General features: G+C 37.9%; 1 protein-coding gene across 20 annotated transcripts in view; it reads left to right on the forward strand.

Moving 5' to 3' along the window:
* Positions 1–9490, forward strand: part of CAMK2D (calcium/calmodulin dependent protein kinase II delta) — a 316489-nt gene extending 306999 nt beyond the window's left edge. For 18 of the 20 annotated variants that reach the window (XM_086704328.1, XM_086704331.1, XM_086704345.1 and 15 more), the window contains 4 exons: positions 2231–2325; positions 4330–4558; positions 6249–6344; positions 7516–9490. In XM_086704328.1, the coding sequence (XP_086560454.1) occupies positions 2231–2325; positions 4330–4558; positions 6249–6315 (391 nt within the window). In that variant the 3' untranslated portion in view covers positions 6316–6344; positions 7516–9490. Of the gene's footprint in view, positions 1–2230; positions 2326–4329; positions 4563–6248; positions 6345–7515 lie in introns of those variants that run through there. The other 2 variants (XM_086704334.1, XM_086704340.1) reach the window with 2 other exon arrangements.
* Positions 9491–24732: the final 15242 nt, after the last annotated feature.

Raw genomic sequence — 24732 nt, forward strand, 5'->3', positions numbered from 1 at the left:
AAATTTTTGATTTACCAATGTTGACAACCAGAAGTCATATTTGCAGAGGAAGTAACAGCCCCTGGCAGAATAAATTCCTGTTACCATAGCAACATGGCTATTCCCATTTCGCCCCTTAGAGATTATATATATTTGACTTTGAGCTTGAAAGTACCTGCCCACCAGCAAGTCTGAGACAAAATGTAAAAGCCCTCCTCACTACCTCCCCTCTGCCACTCCTGCCTTTAAGGCTTTTTTTTTTTTTTTAACCACAGAAATATTCACTGATTTTTTTAAGTATTTTCTTTTAAAAAAAACTTTTTTAATGTTTATTTGTTTTTGAGAGAGAGAAAGATGGAGTGTGAGAGGGAGGGGGGAGAGAGAGGGAGACACAGAATCCAAAGCAGGCTGCAGGATCTGAGCTGTCAGCACCGTCACAGGGCTCAAACTCACAAACTGGAAGATCATGACCTGAGCTGTAGTCAGATGCTTAACCAACTGAGCCAACCAGGCGCCCCAACTATTTTCTACTTTAAAAGCATTCTTTAAAAAATCGGTTCCATGCACTATGAACAATACTGTGAAGAACCATAGTGAGTTGGCCTTTTGAATACATGTTGGCCAACTTGTATTTCTGTTGAACAGTTAAAATGTTTTTCCCCCAAAATAAATAGTCCCAAATCCTTTTATCGCTTTGTAAACTTGCACTATTTCCTCAAATCCAGATTTTATGTCACCTTCTCTGAGAAGCCTGCCTTGATCACCGCAGGCCCAAGGAACTGTTTCCCCCTTTATGGGACTTATATACATACCCACTGACCCAGTGCTCACCAGATCAAGCGACTAGTTGTTCCCTAAACATACTCTCTATTCTCTCAGTACTAAGCTATTGTATTTGCTGCCCTCCTCCTGCCTACCATCTTCCCCACACCTGGAAAACTTCTACACATTCCTAAAAGCCCAGCTCACTTTTTCTCCTAAATCTTTCCTGTCCCATATGTAAGTAATCTGGTTTTCAGGCACTTTGTATTTATTTCTATTCCAGTCTTAATTGTTATATTATAATTGTTTCAAAGAATATCTGCCACATAGGTGTTTAACAATTCTTCATGGAATAAATTTCTCCAAAGAAAGCCATTGGCTTTCTCTGAATATTTAAAAATGTCCTATCTCTTTGTTGAATTACATTTCTAGTATTAAAAAGAAAACTAATCTGTATGTTTGAATCTCTCAATTTTATTTTAAAAGTTAAAGAAACTTTAATTTATTTTTATTTTTGAGAGAGAGCACAAACAGAGGAGGGGCAGAGAGAGAGGGAGACACAGAAACCAAAGCAGGCTCCAGGCTCTGAGCTGTCAGCACAGAGCCCGATGTGGGGCTCGAACTCACAAACCGTGAGATGCCGACCTAAGCCGAAGTTGGCACTCTTAACCGAGTGAGCCAGTCAGGCACCCCAAGTGAAATAAACTTTAAAAACAGCTTTTCCAGAAAGTACAGGATGTGATATATGCTTTCAAATCAATGAATGTAGAAGGTGTCAAAAGTTGTTCCAAAATTATTTAGTTTCAGAGCCAATGTTGATTTTGTAGGACTTGGAGAGTGTATTGGACTCCAACAACTGAAGAGTAAATCACTTCTCGGCCTTTTGGCTAAGATCAAGTGTAAAAAAATAAAAGTAACATGGGGTGCCTAGGTGGCTCAGTGGGTTAAGCATATGACTTTGGCTCAGGTCGTGATTTCACGGTTTGTGAGTTCGGGCTCTGTGCCGACAGCTCGGAGCCTGCAGCCTGCTTGGGATTCTGTGTCTCCCTCTCTCCCTGCCCCTCCCCTGCTTGTGCTCAGGCGCGCTCTCTCACGCTCAAAAATAAACAAACATTTAAAAAATTAAAAATAAGAGGAAAAACTGGAGAAAGGCTAGAGAATTCATCTTGGAAATATAAAAAAGCAGAAATTTTAAAAAGGGGACTCCTAAAGAAGTCTAGTTATCATCTGCTGGAACTTGCTGTGTTATCTTGCGCCTATCAGAGTTCCCTGCAAAATGCTTTTATAGCATCTGCTCCTCAACTCACCTTGCCAAGGCCTGTGAAAGAAATTTTATATTTTTATGTTTTTTAAAGACTCTTTCCTTCCAGTGGAAAATAAGAGTTGATAAATAAGATTGGATATGTGTGAAACAAAGTATATTATATAAACAAAATATATTAACCTATGTATTGGTTATTTTCATTATGTTTTTTTTTTCCCCCTACAGAAAAATCTGTGACCCGGGCCTTACTGCTTTTGAACCTGAAGCTTTGGGTAATTTAGTGGAAGGGATGGACTTTCACCGATTCTACTTTGAAAATGGTACATTTATTCTAAATTTAATAACATGCCTTTTCCAATTTCTCTTTGAATTTCTCTTAAATTTATAGCTTTTCTCTATTCTATAATGAGAATTTTCACCTTAGTCCAGTATTTTACATCATAACACTTTTCGTATTTGAAACTGAAAAAAAAATGACAAGCTTAAAAGTTTTGGTGTTTTGGAAGCTCTTTGATTTTGTATAAAAGGTAATGTTGATGGAACGTACCCCAGCTAAGTCCCAGCAAATGTATAGATAAGCTGCAAAATGAATTACCAAAAAAATAAGTTTTCATAAAACATTGTTTATGTACAAAAAAGTAAAAGACACCATAGCATATCAGAATATTTGACATAAAGGGGTGCTTTCAAGCATAGTGCTCATTTTCAAAGTGAAATGTACCTGAAGATGAGTGATCAGGTAAATAAATATTTCAGTTTTCACTATAAGAATTTGGTCTTAGAGGAAATAGCCACATTTCAGAGATAGTAGCAAAAGAAACTCCAGAGATCCTTGAGATCATCAAAAAAAGTGTAAACCAGAAATTCCTTTTATCTTTCTTTTCCTTACACCTGAAGACTAGGAATTGTCTTTTGTTTGCATGATACATAGAGTGAATTCATCAAATTAAAGAGGAAGTGTAGCAAGGACTAGAATAATCAAATTCACTTCCAATAATTATAAGCGTTGACAGGAATGTCTGCTGTGGCATGGGTTTTTAATTTAAAGTATGTTTAATGATTTTTTTTTTTTTTTACATAGTCACTAGGCATTTGCAAGGAAAGAATTATGTGGTAAATTGGCCTTAATAAAGCTTCAGTAAATTTCCTGATTCTCTCATAATGTTTCTTCCAGTTGGTTCTCAATCGACACCATCTCATCACTAATAAAAGAATAATTAACCCCTTAAATGTTTAACTTATTTCAACAGAAACCATATGTCATTACTTACCATAAATACATATTCTTCATAATGGGATATTCTTTTTTATGTGACTGTAGCATTTAGTAATTTACTCAGATCTTTTCTGAAAATGGGAGAGAGGTTTGCATAACAGGTAAAACAGTTTAACCTGTTTTAGTGATCTAAAGGAATAACATCAGGGGCACCTGGGTGGCCCAGTTGGTTAAGCGTCCTACTTCAGCTCAGGTCATGATCTCAGGGTTCATGAGTTCAAGCCCCTGCATTGTGCTCTCTGTTGTCAGCACACAGCCCAGTTCAGATCCTCTGTCTCCCTTTCTCTCTTCTTCTCCCTCACTTGCTCTCTTGCTTTCTCTCAAAAATAAATAAAAAGCATTTTAGGGGCATCTGGGTGGCTCAGTCAGTTAAGCATAATACTGGATATATTTCCTTGTCCCATGTATTTCATCAACTAACAAAACGAACAAGACCACAGGGTATCCTCTCAACTGCTCCATGCATCTGGGCCAGGCCCTCTACCTCTCTATTTGTATCATGGCTTTTGTTTTTATTTTATTTTTTTACATTTATTTATTTTTGAGAAACAGCGAGACAAAGCGTGAGCTGGGGAGGGGCAGAGAGAGAAGGAGACACAGAATTCGAAGCAGGCTCTAGGCTCTGAGCAAGCGGTCAGCATAGAGCCTGATGCGGGGCTCAAACCCACAAACTGTGAGATCATGACCTGAGCCGAACTCGGAGGCTAAACCGACTGAGCTGCCCAGGTGCCCCAGTATAGCTTTTGTTTTTAACCACTTCCCATTATAAATAAATACACCTCTTCACCTTCAGCTTTGTGTGTCCCTGAGTTTCCAGAGTGACAACTTCTCTATGAAGGTAAACAAAGAAAATAATGACTATCTACTTTTGCTCTTTCTTTTTTCCTTTCTCTTTTCGTTTTACTTTGCACAGTGCCAGGGACTCAAAGCAAACAATTAGTAGTTGAATGAATGAATGGCATTGCATTCATTGGCCCCAGACGAAGTTACTGGTTTTGGTTTTCTGTATGTAGTAACTAAGTTTTGTTTTCATTTTATTCTCTTTCAGCTTTGTCCAAAAGCAATAAACCAATCCACACTATTATCCTGAACCCCCATGTACACCTGGTAGGTGATGATGCTGCCTGCATAGCGTACATTAGGCTCACACAGTACATGGATGGCAGCGGGATGCCAAAGACAATGCAGTCAGAAGAAACCCGTGTGTGGCACCGCCGGGATGGAAAGTGGCAAAATGTTCATTTTCATCGCTCTGGGTCGCCAACAGTACCCATCAAGTAAATATTTCCAGTCTGTCAGCTTCTGTGTTAATATACCCATGGCCAGTGTTTTTTACTTATTCCATTGTTAATGACATGACATAGTGTTGTTTAACACTGGAAGTCAGTTACATCAGTGGGAATGTTTAAGGAGAAATAGATTATAACTGTCTAGAAAGATCAACTAGACCAGCTGTTTGGGGGTTGAAACACATGTATAATAGAAACTGGAGGATACCCCAGCAAGCTGGTTTCTTTTTCTTTTTTTTTTTTTTTTTTTAAATTTTTTTTTTTTCAACGTTATTTATTTTTGGGACAGAGAGAGACAGAGCATGAACGGGGGAGGGGCAGAGAGAGAGGGAGACACAGAATCGGAAACAGGCTCCAGGCTCTGAGCCATCAGCCCAGAGCCCGACGCGGGGCTCGAACTCACGGACCGCGAGATCGTGACCTGGCTGAAGTCGGACGCTTAACCGACTGCGCCACCCAGGCGCCCCAGGTTTCTTTTTCTTAAATCACGTAATACGGCAAACTATTTGTGACTTCATTGTCACAATTTGCAGAAGAGGGTGATGTGGGAGGAAAAAATAAGGAGGCGTTTCTAAAATGACCATTATCATATCAGAACCTTTATACATGATCTACTGGGCTCAGTTAACAGGTATTAGAAGAAATTTATAAACACAGCATTCAAAATACAAGGAACAGGTATTTCAGTGTCTTCCTCACTATGCTACTCTACCTCAGATGTTATGTTTGCTCTTCCAATCAATAATTAGACAAATATTTCTTGCACATCTCCTAGGTGATTAACTTATGCCAGATAAAATACAAGGTAAAAGATAATTGTCTTCCAGGAACTTATATTCTAGTTTAGAAATCAACTTATGATTGATACCAAAGAAAAATTACGAGGTTTGCAATCAACTTCAGAGTAGAATGGAATGAATGACCAATGTAACAAACTGTTCACAGTAGTTTAGAAGTATATCTTGCACAGAATATATCATTTAAGACCTTGTCCAAATTCCAAGTGGAATTTGGAGACATAGAGCAAATGGAAGATAGTCCAGGAATATCATAAGAAAAGGACAATGTCAGGATGTTAGCTTTGTATGGTAGAGGATTATGGATAAGGAAGGCTGGCTCCAACTGGAGGAAAGGGGAATATTGAGAAATAAGGTTGTGTCAGTGAAGGGATGAGATTGAAAACAAGAAGGAGAGTTTAGACTCAGAAGTGTGACCTAATGTTGGTCTCATTCCAAATTGTCTCACCAGGATCACCTGTTAATATTCAGAAGGGAGTAGGATGGGGAGTCAAGTTTATACAAACAGCCATTCAACTCCAGAGAATCTATCAAAATTTCTCAGTTTAATAATGTACCACAGTGGTTTTCAAAGACCTTCTCTATAGCCTTAATAATTACTTATCACTGTTGGATTTATAAAAAGTAGACGAAGGAAAAATAGATAGCTATGTAATGAAGAGAATGACAAGAGGAATATAATAATGAAGATACCCATGCTTGTGTGTTTTTTACCCCAAAGAGGTACAGCACTAATTGACAGTTAATATGGAAGGGATTACAATCATACAGTACTAGAGGGTAAGGTTTTTCTACAATTCCCTCAAGTGTTTATGGGATAGAGCCTATTTAAGAAAACTTCATTTTACGCCAAATGGCTTAAATGGGGCTTCTCTTAATAGGCCATCCTGTATTCCAAATGGGAAAGAAAACTTCTCAGGAAGCACCTCTTTGTGGCAAAACATCTAAGGCCTGAAAACCATTCACATATGGGTCTTGTAAGTAACATCCTGCTCCGGGATACTTTGTGAATGGAGCTAATGACTAAAAAGCTGCATGGCTGTTTTTCTTCCCTTTAAGAATATTTTCGTTTGCATTGTATTCAATGGAAAATATTAAAGGTCTTTGGAAATTTATAGCACTTTTGCATGAGCTCTTGAGTCTAATGTTTGGCCTCATTTTGTAGCATAACCCTTGTTTTAAAGGTAATAAGCTCTGAGAAGAGCCTTAGCATATGGATGTTAGCATTTTAGAATATCCTGGAGTTCTCGCCTTAAAAGTCCATTATGTCTGGGTCAATTCTCACAACTCTCAATTATCCAGACCTAATTTATAACAAGCTGTAGGATTTTTTGGTGTCCATTTTTCTAGAGGTGGTAATTCCTGTTAAGCACTTGACTAAGGTTAATTTATAAATTAATTTGCTGTGCCTGAGTATAATAGTATTTGACCATGAGCACAGGCCACAAGAGGAAGTCAAGCTGAAATTTAAAACTCACATAGTAGGTAATTCCAGAGGATAATTGAAAGTTGACTGTAATTAAATTCATGCCTGTGTTGTTTTTTAAGATTTATTTCTTAACTTGGATTAGGATCCAGATATATGTGGTAATGTTGTGAGTATTTTCTCCACTCAAAGCACTGAACCTTATCAGAGCTTTTAACAAATAGTGCTACCAGCAGTTGGATTAAAAAAAAAAAAAAAAAAAAAAAAACAACCTCCAATTAAATCATTATGTTTCATCTACTTTTGAGGCTATATTCCTTGTTAAATTGACTTCTAGGTTTAACTTTCCAAGGAGCCTAAGAATGATGACAAAAGCTAAGGATGAATTTAAACTTCATTTTAACAAAACATGAATGTTTACAATGCATATTTATATTCAATAATGTGATTGAAGCCTGGGTTCCTGTTTCTGTTTTCAGCTTAGCTCTGTGTGGACAAAGTTGAGAGAAAATTAATGCTGTTGTTATCTATTTTAATTTTGTTTCTGCTTAACATCGTGTATTTCATCTTTTGCAAGCAAAGATCTCATACATTGTATTTTCAATTAATTTAGCTAAGGTATAAAATTGTACCCTAGTCACATCTTTGGCAAAACAATTTGGCAATATTTTGTAAAACGGTGTAACTTATTTCTCCCTCCCCCCTCCCCCACTTTCTTTCAGCTAAATGTCAACAGTGCCACTTCTGCATTCTCTTGTTCTCAAGGCACCTGGATGGGAACCCTGGGCCGTCCTCTCCTCCTCTTCATGCATGTTTCTGAGTGCATGAAGTTGTGAAGGTCCTACATGTAATGCATATGTGATACATCATCTTGTCATATATTCCTTCCCACACATTGTTTACACTTCAACTAGGGGGATGTTCCATGCAAACTTAAATTACTGTTGGCAAACAATAGAGGGAGGTCAAAAAAAAATTCCACAATGTTCCAAATACAACCTATTCGTCAAGTTTCTGTTTATGCCAAGATTTAACAGACTTCAAAATTATTGTTCTCTGAATGACAGTTTGTAAGAGAAACGTAAATTTTTAAAACCCTTTGCTGTTAATCAGTTTTGGCTTGTTTGTTTAACAAAAAGCAAAAAAAAAAAAAAGAAAAAAACAACAAACAAACAAAAAAACACTTTCAGTTTCCTAGTGTGATCCTGGGATCCTGGTTGAAAGCTTTGTTGCTCTTTAACAATTAAAGTAGGTTGATATGTGAGCAAAATCACTCAATGTGGAAGCGAGATAAAGTCATGCTGGTTTTGCTCAAATCGTAAACTGGAAAAATTCACATAATTTACGTGTGATCACTTTAGGATATACTCACAGTTGTGAATTTGTTGTATTTCCTGTTCCCTTCTCACCTATGTGCTCTGTTTTCTCCATTTGATCTCACTTTTTGCTGTTTGCTTCCTTTTTCTCCATCCTCTTCTGTCTTTTCTCACACACTACTAGACAGAAAGGAAAGTGAAATTTGCATAATGGCGGTAACTAAACTAGCACTCCTATCATCTTTAGGACCCTGAAAACGTTGTCAAGATTTTAAACGTTCTTAATTCTGCTTAGAATCCCTGTGTCCAAACTACAGCCTATGTTGGTGGTATTAGAATTATTTAAACTTAGGTAAAAGCAGGGAGTTCCTAGTTTACCTGAGAGGTGTCTTACTAATTAGGGGACTTGCAAGGACAACACCAAGTTGTAGTGGATCAGGGTTTTGTGCAAAGGCACTTAGTTCTGCCTTGTGGACTGGGCCCCTCCTGCTTCACCACTGGCTAGTTTTCTAAAGTCAGAGAGGTCTGCAAGTGATTTCTATTCTCCTAAGTGTTTAGAGCTTGATCTTTGTGGCGTGTGCTTTCTTAGCTTCTCTCTTGTGTCAGTGACATTATCTTCCTGTGAGGAGTTAGGATTTTCCAGTTTAAAAAGAAAAGGGAAATGCCTGGATTTTCTTTGTGCTTCTCATTTCTCCTTTGTTTTCTCAACTCCTGTGAGGCAGTTTCTCTTCCCTGAAATGCTTTCTAGTGCATGGTATCTTCATCAGCATTATTTTAACAATAGTGATTCACAATCTTCAGAAGCCTATTTTTAAAGCAGAAGCAAAAAACTAAACAAAAAACAACCCTCCCTCTTTCTCTCATTTCACCTTTCTGTGTTGATTACTAATCACTTTAGATATTGTTGCTAGTGGATGTATGGTAGATGGATTGAAGCTTTTCTGATAATTACACGATTTAAAAATATATATTTAAAATAAATATATACAGTAAATGTATTGAGCCATGTTAACCTGCCAATGAGATCTGTGAAAAGTAATGGCCTCGTTTTTCCCTTTTTGATTTCTTCTACCTTTTTGTGAAGCGGCTCTACGTGGCATACATGTATTTTAAAAATAATAGGTATAGTGTTTTTTTTTTTACACTTCTAACTTAGCATGTGGTGTTGAAGTATTACCATAGATCAAGTTTGTCTTCCACACTAAGATGTGAGGAAATTGTGATTTGTTCTCTCCACCACAACTGAATTACACATTTATTATCTTCTATCATTTTGAAACACTGCAGTTTACCATGGGACACTGTATATATTTCTTGCCATAATGGTAAATGACTGATTGATATATTTAAGAGTTAATAAATTTGTGATTTCTGCTGACAATGTTTCCATCTTTATTTCTTAAGAAGAGGTACTGTATTAATGCATCCACGATGCTGGCCAGTGCCAGCGGCCGTGTGTCCTACCGTGGTCTCATTAATTCATAACAATTTACTTTGATGCAAAGATGAAATTATTGAACTGTGCTTCCTTTTAACAATGCACTTGGTAATAATGGCAAGTTAATTTAGTATATATGTCCAAAGTAAGTCTCTCCTAGGAAAATTTTTCTGAGAACAAAGTAGTTAAAAACAAGAATCCTGAAATTGCTAAGTGTGTCTTCTGTTCCATCCTTCACTTGGCTGCTGGGATGTTCCTTTTTTAAGCCAACTCTAACTGTATACCATTTCAATGTCGCTTCCAGTCTACAGTAAGCACCTCATCTCCTGCTTACATGTATGCGAGTATACCACCTTTCAATTGACTGCAAACATCACACATCTATTTATGCTGTATTTCACCTAGAACATTCTTCCCCTATTTCTTCAACCTAATTCTTACTCATTCCTAAACATTCAGAGTATCACCCACCTGATTGAACTTTCCTCGACCACACTCTAAGTTTGCTCGTTCTCTCAATACCAGCTGTAGTTTGGGTCTGCCTCCCGCCAACCACATGGTTTCGAAGATGCATCTTTGTGTCTTCACTGTGGAGCATAATATCTCTATAGGCAAGAGCTGTATATTCATTTTTTTATCTCTAAACTCAAAGAGGGCCAACAAGGGAGAAGCCATTAATAGTTTTGAACTGTGGCCAAATTGTAAATGGGAACCTCAAGATGCAGTCAACCAGACAATCTTGGGTATAATGCTTACCTCTGTCACTATTGTCTTTGATACTCTGAGCATGCTAACTCTTCCCTCTGAGCTTATATTTGTAAAATGAGGACAATCATGCCAATCTAATAGGGGTATTAGGACTAGAGATGATGAGTATGAAGTACCAGAGTAATAATTAAATGGTAGCAGCTATAACTATTACAGTTGCTGATATTAATACTCACATTGTCCCCATTCCTTACTCAGGGGAGTATAACACTCTTATTTTATGGGCTGCTGTCTTAATGCTGGTTTACGAATATTGCTAAGGATATATTCATATCGAATCTCAGCAGGAAGATGAGAGATACTGAATAAGGTAGTCATCTAGCCAAAAGCAGGGAAAATGAGATGAAGCAAATCAGTTTATTCTAGGAAAACTCTAAAGGAATCTTAATCTTAAGTAACTGAGAGTCTGAATCCTTGTAGAAATAATCATATATAAGGTAGGGGTAAACGTAGATGGCACGACATTTGATTTCATTAAATAAAATTCTGATATCTAGAATTCCTTCACTGTTTTCATGGAATCTTTTGTCAGATTTTAAGAAGTGAGAATATATAAAAAGATTATAATAAACATCAGTATACTAGACCATGTATCCATGATGTGAGCAATAAGCAGGGATAAGCCACCTTGGTTGAGACAGCAGCGTGAAGCATTCAGAGTATTCCTACTTTTCCCAAACAAAACCAATTCTCAGAAGTAGGCTGAAATGTTCTCCCATAGACTCCAGTAGGAAACATCGATGAAATTCAGTCTTACCCCAGAAGGATTTATAGTTTTAGAGGCTTTTACTACTTTACAAGTCAAACTCTTCTGGTTTGCCCATAAAAAAGGTTTTTAGCTTTTTGAGGAAAAAAAAAAATGTTGCCAACATTTTAAAATCGGAGGTTTCATATCAAAGTCATGATTTCTGGGTTAATTTGAAAACTTGTAAGATTTTGCTTCCTGTGTTCATTTGTGGTGACAGAAAAGCTGAAGCCTCTTTTAGAGGAGACCAAGCGCTTGGCCTGTCCCCGCCCACAAATGCTCCACTCCTGTCTGCTGCCAGCTCCTGCAGACACTGGAGTTTTAACCCCTTTTTAAAGTCAGCATTTGTACTGACACCTCAGGCTTCAGCAAGCAGGCATGGGCTGCCTGCTGGGTTTACAGAGGGGGTGCTCCTCGTATCCCTGAACCATACTCCTTAGGCAGCTGTCTTCTTAGTAGGTCTCTCCAGCTAAAGTACCCAGAATTATTTAGACTTCATTTTAAACAAGAAAATGGAGATCCACAAAAATAAATCCAAAGCACAATTTTTTTTTTCTGAGGTACTATTTGAGATATTAAAGGAAGAACGCGGGCTCTTTTCACGGAAAATAATTTACCCCATTCTCAAAGTCTTGAATGGCCAACAACGGTCAGTAATTTTTATTGCCAGGTTTATATAGGCAGCACAGGATAGGTGTGAACTATTTATATAAATCCTAGCAATGTTCTGTCTAGAACTAGATATTCAGAAACTGCTTTGAGATGCAGGGGTGGCAATTTACCCTAAGGCCAAAAGGCCTGACTCAGCCACTAACACATAATATAGTCTGAATTTACAAACTCCCTTGCTCCTTCCTCCATTCTCACTCACCTGGAAACCCACAACCAGTTAACATCCATCATCGGTCTGTGTGAGCCATGCTCATGCTCTGGCTGCTGAATGTGACTGAAGGAAAATATCCAACACTGCTGACAAGTCCTGCTCTACAATCATGGCCATTCACACCCCTCACAGATCCTCGTGGCTGCCCAGGAATTGTATTTACCTACCTAGTCCATTTTCTCCCACTCTTCCACGAGTGAGGTCAGACTTTCCTTACCATCTTCCACTTCCAACTCTTCCTTCCCCATCGTCACTCAGTGGAGGACCCCGCTTCCATTTCACCGCAAGAAATGAAGCTGTCTCAGCAGCTCTTTCTGCACACCCTGCCTTGTCTCCAGTGGTGAGAATAAAGAGTTTAGGCACCTGCCAAACACCCATCCCCCCCCCCACACCTACTCATAGATGTCTTTCTAGCAGCTCTCCCCACTTCATCATTATAAAGCATTTCCTCCCTGCTAGCTGTCCCCACTGATGCCTACTTCTTCCCTTAGTAGACAGACTCCATGAAAGGGCTGTCCCAACTTGCCATTTGCAGTTTCTCCCTCCCATTCCTCCTGAACCCACTCCAGTTGCCTTTATTGCCTCGCAAGTTTTTCCTAGTCTTCTGTGGCCACCCTGTTAATTCCAGGGATCGACTGTCAGTTCTCCTTTTACTTGATCTGTCAAGTCGTCTACCCTCTCCATCTTGAAATATATTTCTCTTGTCTTTTGGACAATACACTTGGCTGATTTTCTTCCTATGATCCCAGATGCCCCTATCCAATCTCTAACTGCTGTCTTTTCATCAACTTGACTTTTAATTTTGGAATTTTTTTTTTTTAGGTCTTCACATACTCCCAGGATAATTAACATGCGATTTCAATGCTTTAGATTATATTGATTCTCAAGTATATATGTCCAGCCTGGATAACTGCCCTAAACTCTAAACATCGAGATCCAGCTGCCTATTTGAAATCTACAGTGTAGATCCAACAGGTATCTCAAAGTAAAACGTCAAAAACTGAGCTCTTGAGAGTATACCGAAACCTGCTTCCCTCAGTACTTTCCAGATCTCAAGTAATTGCCAACACAATTCTTCCTTTGATCAGGCCAGACATCCTGGTGTCTTTTCTAATTCTTTTCTATTTGAAATTCTTTCACTTTTACCTCCAAAATAGAACCAGAGTGTGACCTCTTCTCACAATGCCTTCTGCCACGTCTCTGGGCCAAATCACCATCATATTCTCTATAGTACCGGACTATCCCCCTCACTGGTCTCTCAGCTTCTATTCTTTTCTCTCTTCTCTTTACTCTTAATGAATCAGCTAGGATGAGCTTGTTATAAGCCAAAACATGTCACTTCTGTGCACAAAACCATCCAATAATTTCCCTTATCACTCAGAGTAAAAATCCAAGTCCTTAGAGTGGCCTTTATTAAGCTGCTTGATAAATACATGTAGTTGAACAAAAAAAAATTAGCAAACTGCCCTTTTTACAGTTAGAAAAGCTGAAGCTCCCAGCCCATTTAAAAGTTGCCTCAGTGAAATCCTAGAGGTTGTAAATTGCCTACATAATTACTTGGGGGAAAAAAAAATGGAATTTTTAGCATCTGTGCACAAATTTGGAAATTTTTAGGCACAAAGAACAGAAAACTTAATTTCAAACATCTTAAATAATAAGAAAATACATTATTTTACAGGAAAAAAGATAGATGAGTGAGATCCAGTGTTGTTAGCTCCAGTGATCAACAACATAAAAAAAGAACCAGGTTCTACCCATTTTTTTTATCTTGCCCTTTCTAGAGCATAAACTTTGTACTCCAGGTGAAGAGACCTAATGGTCCCAAAATGCAGGACTTGGTTCCTAGTGTCACATCCAGACAGGAGAACATCCAGTGGAAGGGATCATACCCTCTCTCTTCCATTCCCCACCCCCCCAGCAAAGACACATTTCCTAGTAGCCCAGTTGGTCCAGAACTGGCCCAACTGCCATATCCTATTCAGCTTAGCCTGATTTAAGGACTAAAACTGGAGCTATGAGTGGGCCACCTTTCTTTATGGGTGGTCACGGAAGGATGGATATCTGGACAGAGACCAGTTTGCGTTGCCCATTTTTTTTTTTAACAAAAGATTTTTGGGAACCAACATTGTCCAGTATAGTAAGTATAAATTTGTTTTTATTGTCCCTTATAAAGCTGCTATTTTGTGCATGTCCTGAGAGGGATGGAAATATATGAGAAAATAAAGCATAGTCTCCAAACTCTACATCTCACCCACTGGTACATTTACTTGTGTTGTGTGTTCCTGATTTGCCCAGTCAGTTCAGTGCTGGAGAGTGCTTTCAGCACATAAGTCTTGGGGACTAAGAAAGTTTAATCATTTCACTCCAATTGAATTTCTTCCAGGAACTCTGGTCCCAAGCAGGACCCATTAAACCACAATTACATCCTGCCTCTTCCAGATACCCTCCTTGCCCTGCCTGAAATTCAATAATTTTTTTTTTTTTTAAAAACAAAGTGAAAATAAGATCAAAAGAGAGAGGGAGGCAAACCATAAGAGACTTTTAAATACATAGAACAAGCAGGGTGTTTGGGTGGGGGGATGGGCTAAATGGGTGATGAGCATTAAGGAGGGCACTTGCTGGGAGGAGCACTGGGTGTTATATGTAAGTGATGAATCACTTGGATTTAAATAGAATTTTATTTATTTTTTACATTTTTATTTCATTTTTGAGAGAGAGAGAGACAGCGTGTGAGTGGGGGAGGGCTAGAGAGAGAGGGAGACAGAATCTGAAGTAGGCTCCAGGCTCTGAGCTGTCAGCGCAGAGCCTGATGTGGGGCTTGAACTCAGACTGCGAGATCATGACCTGAGCCAAAGGGATGCCCAACAGACAGAGCCACCCAGGCACCCCGAAATAGAATTTTAAAAATTAAAAAAAAAAAAGTGAAGACTACTTGGTGCCCAAAACCACATTTACTGGTTAATCTTCTTCAGTTCTGCTTTTCTTTTTTTATTACTTTAAATAAAGTTAGGAAAATGGGGGAGACTGTTACAACTAAGTAAACATCAACGATCTTATTCACCATCCACCCACTTGATACTGCCTGGCAAAGTGAACAAAAGAACAAGCAATTCATCTATATAACCTGTTCCTTCATGGTCTGAAGCAACAATTTGCTGCTGTGTGGGAGGAAGTGTTTAGCTAACTGATTTGTGATTAAGTGGTTTTATGTGTACGAGGCTCCTTTTTGTATTATTGTTACAAATATAGGTGACTCAGAGACATCTCCTACTGAAGATGAGGTTGGTTAATCACCAGTCTTTTTTAAGAAAAGTCTTAACTCTCAGAATTAAACTTCCTCTCATATTTGCTTTTTTAATATTTTCATGATAGCCCTTTCACCCCAAGCAAAAGAACTCGATTCTCTATTGTTTAAACTGTGAGGAAGGAACTTCTTCTAGGGCATGGCTAAGAGGATGACATTTTGTTGTTGTTGTTGTTGTTGTTGTTGTTGTTTTTTTTAATTTTAGTGAAAGAGAAAGTGCACGAGCATGGGAGAGGGGCATAGGGAGAGAGAGACAGTGAGAGAGCACTTTAAGCAGGCTCCATGTTCAGCGTGGAGCCCAACACAGGGCTCGATCCCATGACTCTGGGACCATGACCTGGGCCCAAATCAAGTGTCGGATGCTTAATTGACTGAGCCACCCAGGCACCACTAAGAAGATGACTTTAAAGTAACAAATGAGTTCACACACATGCATTCCCCTCTTTCAGTTCATTAAAAAAAAAAAAAAAAAAATAGCCTGGAGCTGATTTAGATTCTGTGTCTCCTTCTCTCTCTGCCCCTTCCCCGCTCACACTCTGTCTCTCTCTCTCTTTAAAATAAATAATAAAACATAAGAAAGAAAGAAAGAAAGAAAGAAAGAAAGAAAGAAAGAAAGAAAGAAAGAAAAAGAAAGAAAGAAAGAAAAAGAAATGGTGACTGGGAAAGAAAATAAAACAAAAATTCCCTTGTAGGCAGGAAACCAGAGCAGAGGGAAGCATCCACTAAGTGCTTCTTACATTAGAGGAATGGTGATAAAAATCTTCCCAGAAAGAGACAGCCCCTTGCCAGGAGATTGCAGTTGTGGGCTTCTCGCTCATTCTTAACCTGGCTCCACTGCCCTCTGATTCATGCTTAGGCCACAGAACTCCTTCTTAAAACTTACCCAAGTAAACACATCCTGCTTTCGGGAGAAGTCACAGAAAGAGGTCTCTCACCACCAATTCATTACTCCTCCCGCAATAGCCTTTCCCAGGGTTTGAAGACACAGTGGCTAGAGAAGCATCCAGGCCTTGTATTGTGTTATGTGATTTCTACGCTGATGATGTAATGCCACAAGACAGGAAGGAAGGAATGAGAGTAAGGGAATTTTGAAGCTGTAGCTTCTCAGCAGCACAAAACCTCAAGTTTTTCTTTTGGGTTAAACTCATCTCTGTGCTCCACTCTTTTTTTTGTTTTGTTTTTTAACATATCTGTTAAAGGCATGAATACACACACCCTCCTAAGATCAAGTATTAATTCTTCCAGGACATAGGAACAAAATGCTTTGCCAGCCACCTCATGATCAATGTCCCTTCTCATTCTTAGCATGTTTGATTTCATTCCTACTTCTCCTTCAAGTTAACTAGAAAAATTACAGAACTTTATTGCCCTTAATTATTATTTAACAAGAGAGGCTTTGAAATGCTAAGGATCTTTTGTTCTTATCAATCTTCATCTGCAGAAAGGAAAAAGGGATGTTTGGTTCACCAATTATGTACATATAACAAAGAGATCATACTATATATTCTTATATAACTTGCTTTTTTCACTTATTAGCATATAATAACAAATTTCATTTCAAAACAATGCCCCCATACCATTACTTTTAGTGGCCTCGTACTAATCTATTTATCTAAATGATATGTCATTTATTTAATCAATTACCTGTTGTTTAACATGATTATTTCTTATTTTTATGATATGAACAATAAGCATTGAGCATATTTATAGCTAATTTTTTTTTTTTGCTACTTATTTTATTAGGGAAACTGCCAGAGGAGAAAATATTGAGTAATCCATTCTATTATAGCCTCAGAAAAACAGTGATAGAGCAGATTTATAGGGCAGAAATGATCAGAGATTAAATCACATATCCAAGCTCGCTCAGTGGCAAACACTACTAGGTCTCCTCATTGCATGTCCACTGTATTCTCCACTGTCAAATCATCCACAGCTCCTTAAGCTACCAGTTAGACCCTGGTCGCCACATTGGAAGGACAAGATACCACATAGGAGGGAAATTTCAGAACACTGTTGTTATTCATTGCTTTAGTTTTCAAATGCTGTTCTCAGCCTGTTCTTTCCACTTGATTACATTCTTTTTTTTTAATGTTTATTTATTTTTGAGAGAGAGATGCACACACACACACACACAGTATGAGCAGGCGAGGGTCAGAGACAGAGAGGGAGACACATAATCCAAAGTAGGCTCCAGGCTCTGAGCTGTCAGCACAGTGCTGGACACGAGGCTCGAACTCAGGAACAGTGAGATCAGACCTAGGCCGAAATTTGACGCTTAACCAACTGAGCCACCCAGGTGCCCCTTGATCACATTCTTCTCCAGATCTTTCTGTACATGGGCCTTGCTGCTTAGTGTCCTTTTGTTTTGTTTTGTTCTGTTTTCACCTCATCTTGAGCTTCAAAATTGACATTTCCCTAGATATAATTTAGGTTGCTCTTAATTATGTTTGGGATGCCATATTCCCTAGACAAGCCTTGTGAGTTCTGATGGAATTAATCTGGATTATCAATTTGGGCACTACGGACTGGGGAGAAATGATTATGAGAACTCAAAAGGATCCAAAATCCACTATAATATCCTCTTGTAATTTTTGTTTTATTGGTTGTATTAGGATTCTCTGCCTATATAAAAAGAGACTTATTATATGGATTTGGTTCACATTACTACAGAGGCTGACAATTCCCTAGATCAGCAGTCAGTGAGCTGGAGACCCAGAAGAGCCAACTGCATGGTTCTAATCTGAAATCCAGCAAGCTTAAGACCCAAGAAGAGCCAATGTTTCAATTCAAGTCCAAAAGTAAGAAAAGACCAACTGAAGTCCCTGCTCAAAAGTCGGCAGGAAGCGTTTCCTCTTAATAGTGGGTCAGCCTTTTTGTTCTACTCTGGCTGTCAACTGATTGGATAAGGCCCACACACATTAGGGAGGACAATTTGCTTTACTCATTCTACCAAGTCAAATCTTAATCTTATCCAGAAAATTCTCACAGACACAGCCAGAATAATGTTGATCAAATATCTAGGCATCCCTTGGCCCAGTCAAGTTGACACAGAAAATTAACCATTACACCAATATTAGCAGTAATATAAGAAAGAAAAAAAAAATCTCTCATTTTTAAGAACATGGAAATGGACAGTTTGTAGATGGCATCCAATCTAATGGCGAATCTTATTAAGAGTAAGAAATCCCAAAGAATAGTTATTGCCAATTTTAAAACTGGAATGAAAAAGGATGAATTTATAAAGTCTAGAACAAGATTTCTTCAACAATTTAGTCTCAGGACACTTCATACTTTTAAAAATAATTGACATCCTCATGGAGGATTTACTATATGATGAATTAAAACCAAGTAGGTTTTGGGGCGCCTGGGTGGCGCAGTCGGTTAAGCGTCCGACTTCAGCCAGGTCACGATCTCGCGGTCCGTGAGTTCAAGCCCCGCGTCGGGCTCTGGGCTGATGGCTCAGAGCCTGGAGCCTGTTTCCGATTCTGTGTCTCCCTCTCTCTCTGCCCCTCCCCCGTTCATGCTCTGTCTCTCTCTGTCCCAAAAATAAATAAACGTTAAAAAAAAAAAAAAAAACCAAGTAGGTTTTAATACATATTTACATTTAATACATATTTAATACATATTACATGTGGGGCGCCTGGGTGGCTCAGTCGGTTGAGCGGCCGACTTCGGCTCAGGTCATGATCTCGCGGTCTGTGAGCTCGAGCCCCGTGTCGGGGTCTGTGTTGACAGCTCAGAGCCTGGAGCCTGTTTCAGATTCTGTGTCTCCCTCTCTCTGACCCTCCCCCGTTCATGCTCTGTCTCTATCTCAAAAAAATAAACGTTAAAAAAATTTTAAAAAAATACATATTACATGATAATATGCAAGTACACCTTCCATTAACTCTTAGAACAATGATGTCACCACACATCACACGGCTTCTAGAAAACTCCAGTGTGCAATCTTTAGAGAAAAATAAAAGTAGTAGTTAAGACTTCAGTATTATTATGAAAGTAGTTTTGACCATGTAGTAATGTTCCTGAAGGCTTAACCAATGAACCATTTGGAACCTACTCTCCCTCAATACATTTATGGTGATGGTTATAAATAGAGATATTTAATAATTAATTAAACGTAGGATGAGAACAAAGTACCAGTTATCACTGATCAGTAAGATAAGCTGAGAAATAGATTTGGACAGAAACAGGGAGCAAAAGAGCAGCCAAACATAGTAATTAACTGTATTGAGTATGACATTTGGAGAATGGAGGAGGAAGGCAGAAGCAGCCAAGCAATCAAATTACTCTAGATATGCCAAGATGGAGTACGAGGAACAGATTTACCCTCCTGCTGAAACATTTATAAAACAGATGAAATACATGAAAAAGGTTTTCAGGCACTGGATATTAAGTGTCACAGGACAGTGATCTCTGAGAGACAGGAAGAAACAAGGTGAGCCCTAAAATGATTACTCCAGTTTCCTGCCTGAAGAGCGTTTCCAGCCTATAGCACAAGGGGGTCCGAGCATTGCTCAGTAGTCTCCTTAAGTTGAGCAGATGGGAAGTAGGAGACGAGGAGGCCAAGGCAAATAGAATTTTCAAGACAAAGTTTCAGAAAGAGGAGAACTGCTATGGAGATTTGCAGAGGGTCCTCCTGAGTCTTCAGCTGAGAAGGCTGGGGGAAAAACACCTAAAGGCTAATCCCTAGGGCTCCCACAGGGATGGGAACAGTTTGTGGTGTCATTAGTGCTTTCATTAGAGTAGAAAATCCTTCACAGGGCAGTAGACAGCGTACTCAAAAGTGTATTTACTCCTATGGTGTGGAAAAAAATTAGCCCTAAAGTCTTTCCTGATCCCACCTAATGGATCTTGAAAATAAACTTCAAAAAGGATCAAACTGTTTCCAAGTAACTGACCCTGAGGGGGAAAAAAAAAAAAAAAGAATAATTTACAGGAATACAAAATACCTAGCAATAAGTAAGGTCAAATTCACTATGTCTCCATACAATAAAAGTCACCAGGGGGTCACCTGGGTGTCTCAGTCAGTTAATCGGCCAACTTCAGCTCAGGTCATGATCTCATGGTTTATGAGTTCAAACCCCTAATTGGGCTCTGTGCTGACAGCTCAGAGCCTGGAGCCTGTTTTGGATTCTGTGTCTCCCTCTCACTGTGTCTGCCACTCCCCCGCTCACACTCTGTCTCTGTCCCTAAAATAAGGAAACATTAAAAAAAAAAAAAAAAAGTCACCAGGTATACAAAGAAGCAGAAAAACATGAACCATCAGGAGAAAAATTAATGAAAGAATCAGATCCAGAGATAATGTAAATGGTAACATTAGCAGACAAGGCATCAACATTTATTATATCTTATGTGTTTAAGATAAAAAACAACTGAATGTGTTAAGGAGAGAAATTCAAATATATTTAGAAAAAGTTTTTAAAAACTTCAAGATACGGAAACTATAATATCTGAGATTAAAGCAGACTAGATGGAATTATTAGCACATTCTTACAAAAGAAACTGTGAAGTTAAAGATATAGCAATTGAAATTAGGCAAAATGAAGCAAGGAGAGAAAAACTCAAAAAGCAGGAACAGTGTATCAGTGTGCTGTGAGCAGCTTCAAGCAGCCTAATATATGCAAAATTGAAATCTTTATAAATGGAGGGAAATAGGAGGAAAAAAAAAGCATTTTAAGAAGGTATTGCCGGCATTCCCAAATTTGATGAAAAATATAACCATAATTTGATTATGACATATGTTGGTGTATTTTCTCTGCTTCTTGAACTTGGGGTTTAGGAGCTTCTGCATCTGTGACACATTAGTGAAAGAGGACAATTGTAGGAGCAATGTCGTTGAGAGGATGAGATCCAGTGTCTCAGAGGATGGGTTGCCTTAGATGGGAGCACTGGTAGATCTTTCAATATGGACAATAGTAATTCACCCCAGACAAGACAGTAAGTTATTGGAGGGGCCATATGAAAATCTCTTCTCTCTGATGTTGTTTCATATTACATAGGAAGCAAAATCCTTAGTTTACTGTGAAGACGGAAAAGAGGATATTGGGCTTTTGAGGAGCAAAGAGAAGGTAGGAAATATTGTTGGGGGTGGGAGGAGGACAAGAGTGAACAGGCTAGAGAAATGTAGTTGGAGTAGCAGGAAGTTCTAAGAACCCACTCGGGTTTGTGGTTGCAAATGTAAGTCAGCAAAGTGCAAGATGTTTCTCCTCTCGTGTTCATCTGCTTGGGTGCTAGTATTGAGCAAATTAATAGTTGGAAATAGTCAGGAAGGCAAATATCCAAGACCAGATAAGTGGATACATATGTTAAAATTTGAAGCACTGATAGAAGTTTGCGAGCAGAACTAAAAAGGAGATTCAGGTAGGTGGAACAACATTCACAAAGAAATAAAAGTAAAAATTAATTGTACATTTAGAAACCTACATGTTGTTTAGTGCTGCTGGAGCAAAAAGTAGAAAAGCAGGGAGGGTATCAGGAAATAATACTAGAGAGAATGGTGGCTTAGAATGTTCTCTTGGCAGATTTATCTGTCAGAAGTATCAGCAAAAAATGTGCTATGTCACATATGTTCAGAATAACACAATTTACTTGTACATAATGAATAGTGAGCTACTGAAGAGTTGTAATGAACATCCCAACAAACAAAAGTCCAGGATCAGATGGTTTCACTGATGCATTTTATCAAATATTTAAAGAATAATTAATACCAATCCTTCTTAAACTCTTAAGAAAAAAAAAGATGTAAGAGGAATGAATGTTTACAAACTCATTTTACAGGGCCTGCATTACCCTGATATCAAAACCAGACAAGGACATCATAAGACAAGAACATTACAGGCCATTATCCCTGATGAAAGCAAATATTCTCAACAAAATATTAGCAAGCCAAATTTAACAATACATTAAAAGGATCGTATAAGGTAATCAAGTAGGATTTATTCCTGAGGTGTGATAAGCCATACGCCATCACATAAATGTGACATGCCACATTAACAAAATGAAGGACAAAAATCATATGATTGTCTCAATAGATGCAGGGAAAGTATTTGACGAAATTCAAAAAACTATTTATGATTAAAACTCTCAACAAAGTGGGTATAGAAGGAATATATCTCAAAATAATAAAGCCCGTATACGACAAACCCATAGATAACATACGTAATGGTGAAAATCTGGAAGTTCTTCCTAAAAGATCAGGAATATGGATGCCCGCTCTTACTACTTGTATTCAACATAGTGCTGGAAGTCCTACACAAAGTAATTAGGCAAGAAAACAAAATAAAAGACATCAAAATTAGAAAGGAAGAAGCAAAAGCTGTCATTACTTACAGATAACATGATATTAAATATAGAAAACCCTAAAGATTCCACCCCCCAAAAAAACTGTTAGAATACATAAATTCAATAAAGTTGTAGGATACAAAATCAATATACAACAAATCTATTATATTTTTATACACTTAGAGTGAACTATCACACAGGTAAATTTATAACACAATATGCTTTATAATTGCATCCAAAAGAATACCTGGGAATAATTGTAACAAAGAGTTGAAAAATCTGTACACTGCAAACTGTAAGTCACTGATGAAAGAATCTAAGGACACAAATAAATGGAAAGATATACCATGCTCATGCGTTGAAAGGATATTGTTAAAATATCCATAAGCAATTTACAGATTCAATAAAATTCCTATTTTGCTCAGTGGCAATTTTCACAGAAATACAATAATCCTAAAATTTGTATGAAACTACAGAATACCCCATATAGCCAAAGCAATCTTGACAAAGAAGAACAAAGCTAGAGGCATTATACTCCCTGATAATTAAAACAGTATAATTTGAGCATAAAAACAGACACATAGATCAATATAGCAGAATAGATAACCCAGAAAGAAACCGATGCATATACGGTTTATGCATTGGTCAATTTATGACAAAGAAGCCAAGAATGTACAATGGGGATAGGACAGTCTCTTCAATAAATGGTGTTGAGAAAACTGGATGGTCATATGGAAAAAGATAAAAACTGGACTACCATCTTACACCATATTGCAAAACTTAACTCAAAATTAATTAAAGACTTGAATGTAAGATCTAAAACCATAAAACTCCTGGAAGAAACCATAGATGGTAAATTCCTTGACATTGTCTTGGTGATAATTTTTGGATTTGTCATGGAAAGCAAAGGCAACAAAAGAAAAAAAAAAAAAGTTGAAACTACATCAAATGAAAAGGTTTTAGCACAGCAAAGAAAACCATCAAAATGAAAAGGCCACCTACTGAATGGGAGAAAATATTTGCAAACTATATACCCAATAAGGCATTAACATCCAGTATATAAAGAACTCATATAACTCAATAGCAAAAGAGCAACCCAATTTAAAAATGAGCAGAAAATCTAAATGGACATTTTTCCAAACAAGACATATAAGTAGTCAACAGGTGCCTGAAAAGATAGTCAATGTCACTAATCATCAGGGAAATGCAAATAAAACAATAATGAGATATCACCTCACACCTGCTAGAATGGCTATTATCAAAACATCAAAAATGGAACTACCATATGATATAGCAATTCCACTTTTGGGTATTTAACCAAAGGAAGTGAAACCACTAGCTAGAAAACATACATGCACTGCCATATTAACTGCAACATTATTAACAATGGCCAATATTTTGAAAGCAATATAAGTATTCATCAGTAGATGCATGGCTAAAGAAGATGTGGAGATACACAGAGACACACATACACATGAATATTATTTAGCCATAAAAAGGGATGAAAATATTTCCATTTGCAACAGCATGGATGGACCTTGGAGAGCATTATGCTAAATGAAATAAATCAAACAGAGAAATACAAATAACATATGATCTCACGTATATGTGAAATCTATAACAACAACAACAACAACAAAACAGGTTCATAGATACAGAGAACAGATTTGTAGTTGACAGGCAGGGGGTGGGGTGGACAAATTGAGTAAAGGGGTCAAAAGTACAAAGTTGCAGTTATAAAATAAATAATTATGAGGATGTAATATACAGCATGGTGCCTATAGTTAATACTGTATTAATACTGCATTGAATATTTAAAAGTTGCTAAGCGAATAAATCTTAAAAGTTCTCATCACAAGAAAAAAATGCATAACTATGGACCAGATATTAACTATAATTATTGTGGTGATCATTTCTAAATATATACAAATATTAAATCATTATGTTGTATACTGGGAACCAATAAATGCTATATGTCAATTATACCTCAATTAAAAAATATATATTATATATGTTATAGGACACAACAAAGTAGACTGGGAAATTACAAATGCTCATGCTTCTGGGGCACCTGGGTGACTCAGTTGGTTGAGCATCTGACTTCAGCTCAGATCATGATCTTGTGGCTAGTGAGTTTGAGCCCCACGTCCAGCTCTGTGCTGACAGCTCAGAGCCTGGAGCCTGGTTCAGATTCTGTGTCTCCC

Source organism: Puma concolor, chromosome B1, assembly GCF_028749965.1.
Source record: "Puma concolor isolate L17-30 chromosome B1, mPumCon1.1.hap2, whole genome shotgun sequence".
NCBI lineage: Eukaryota > Metazoa > Chordata > Mammalia > Carnivora > Felidae > Puma > Puma concolor.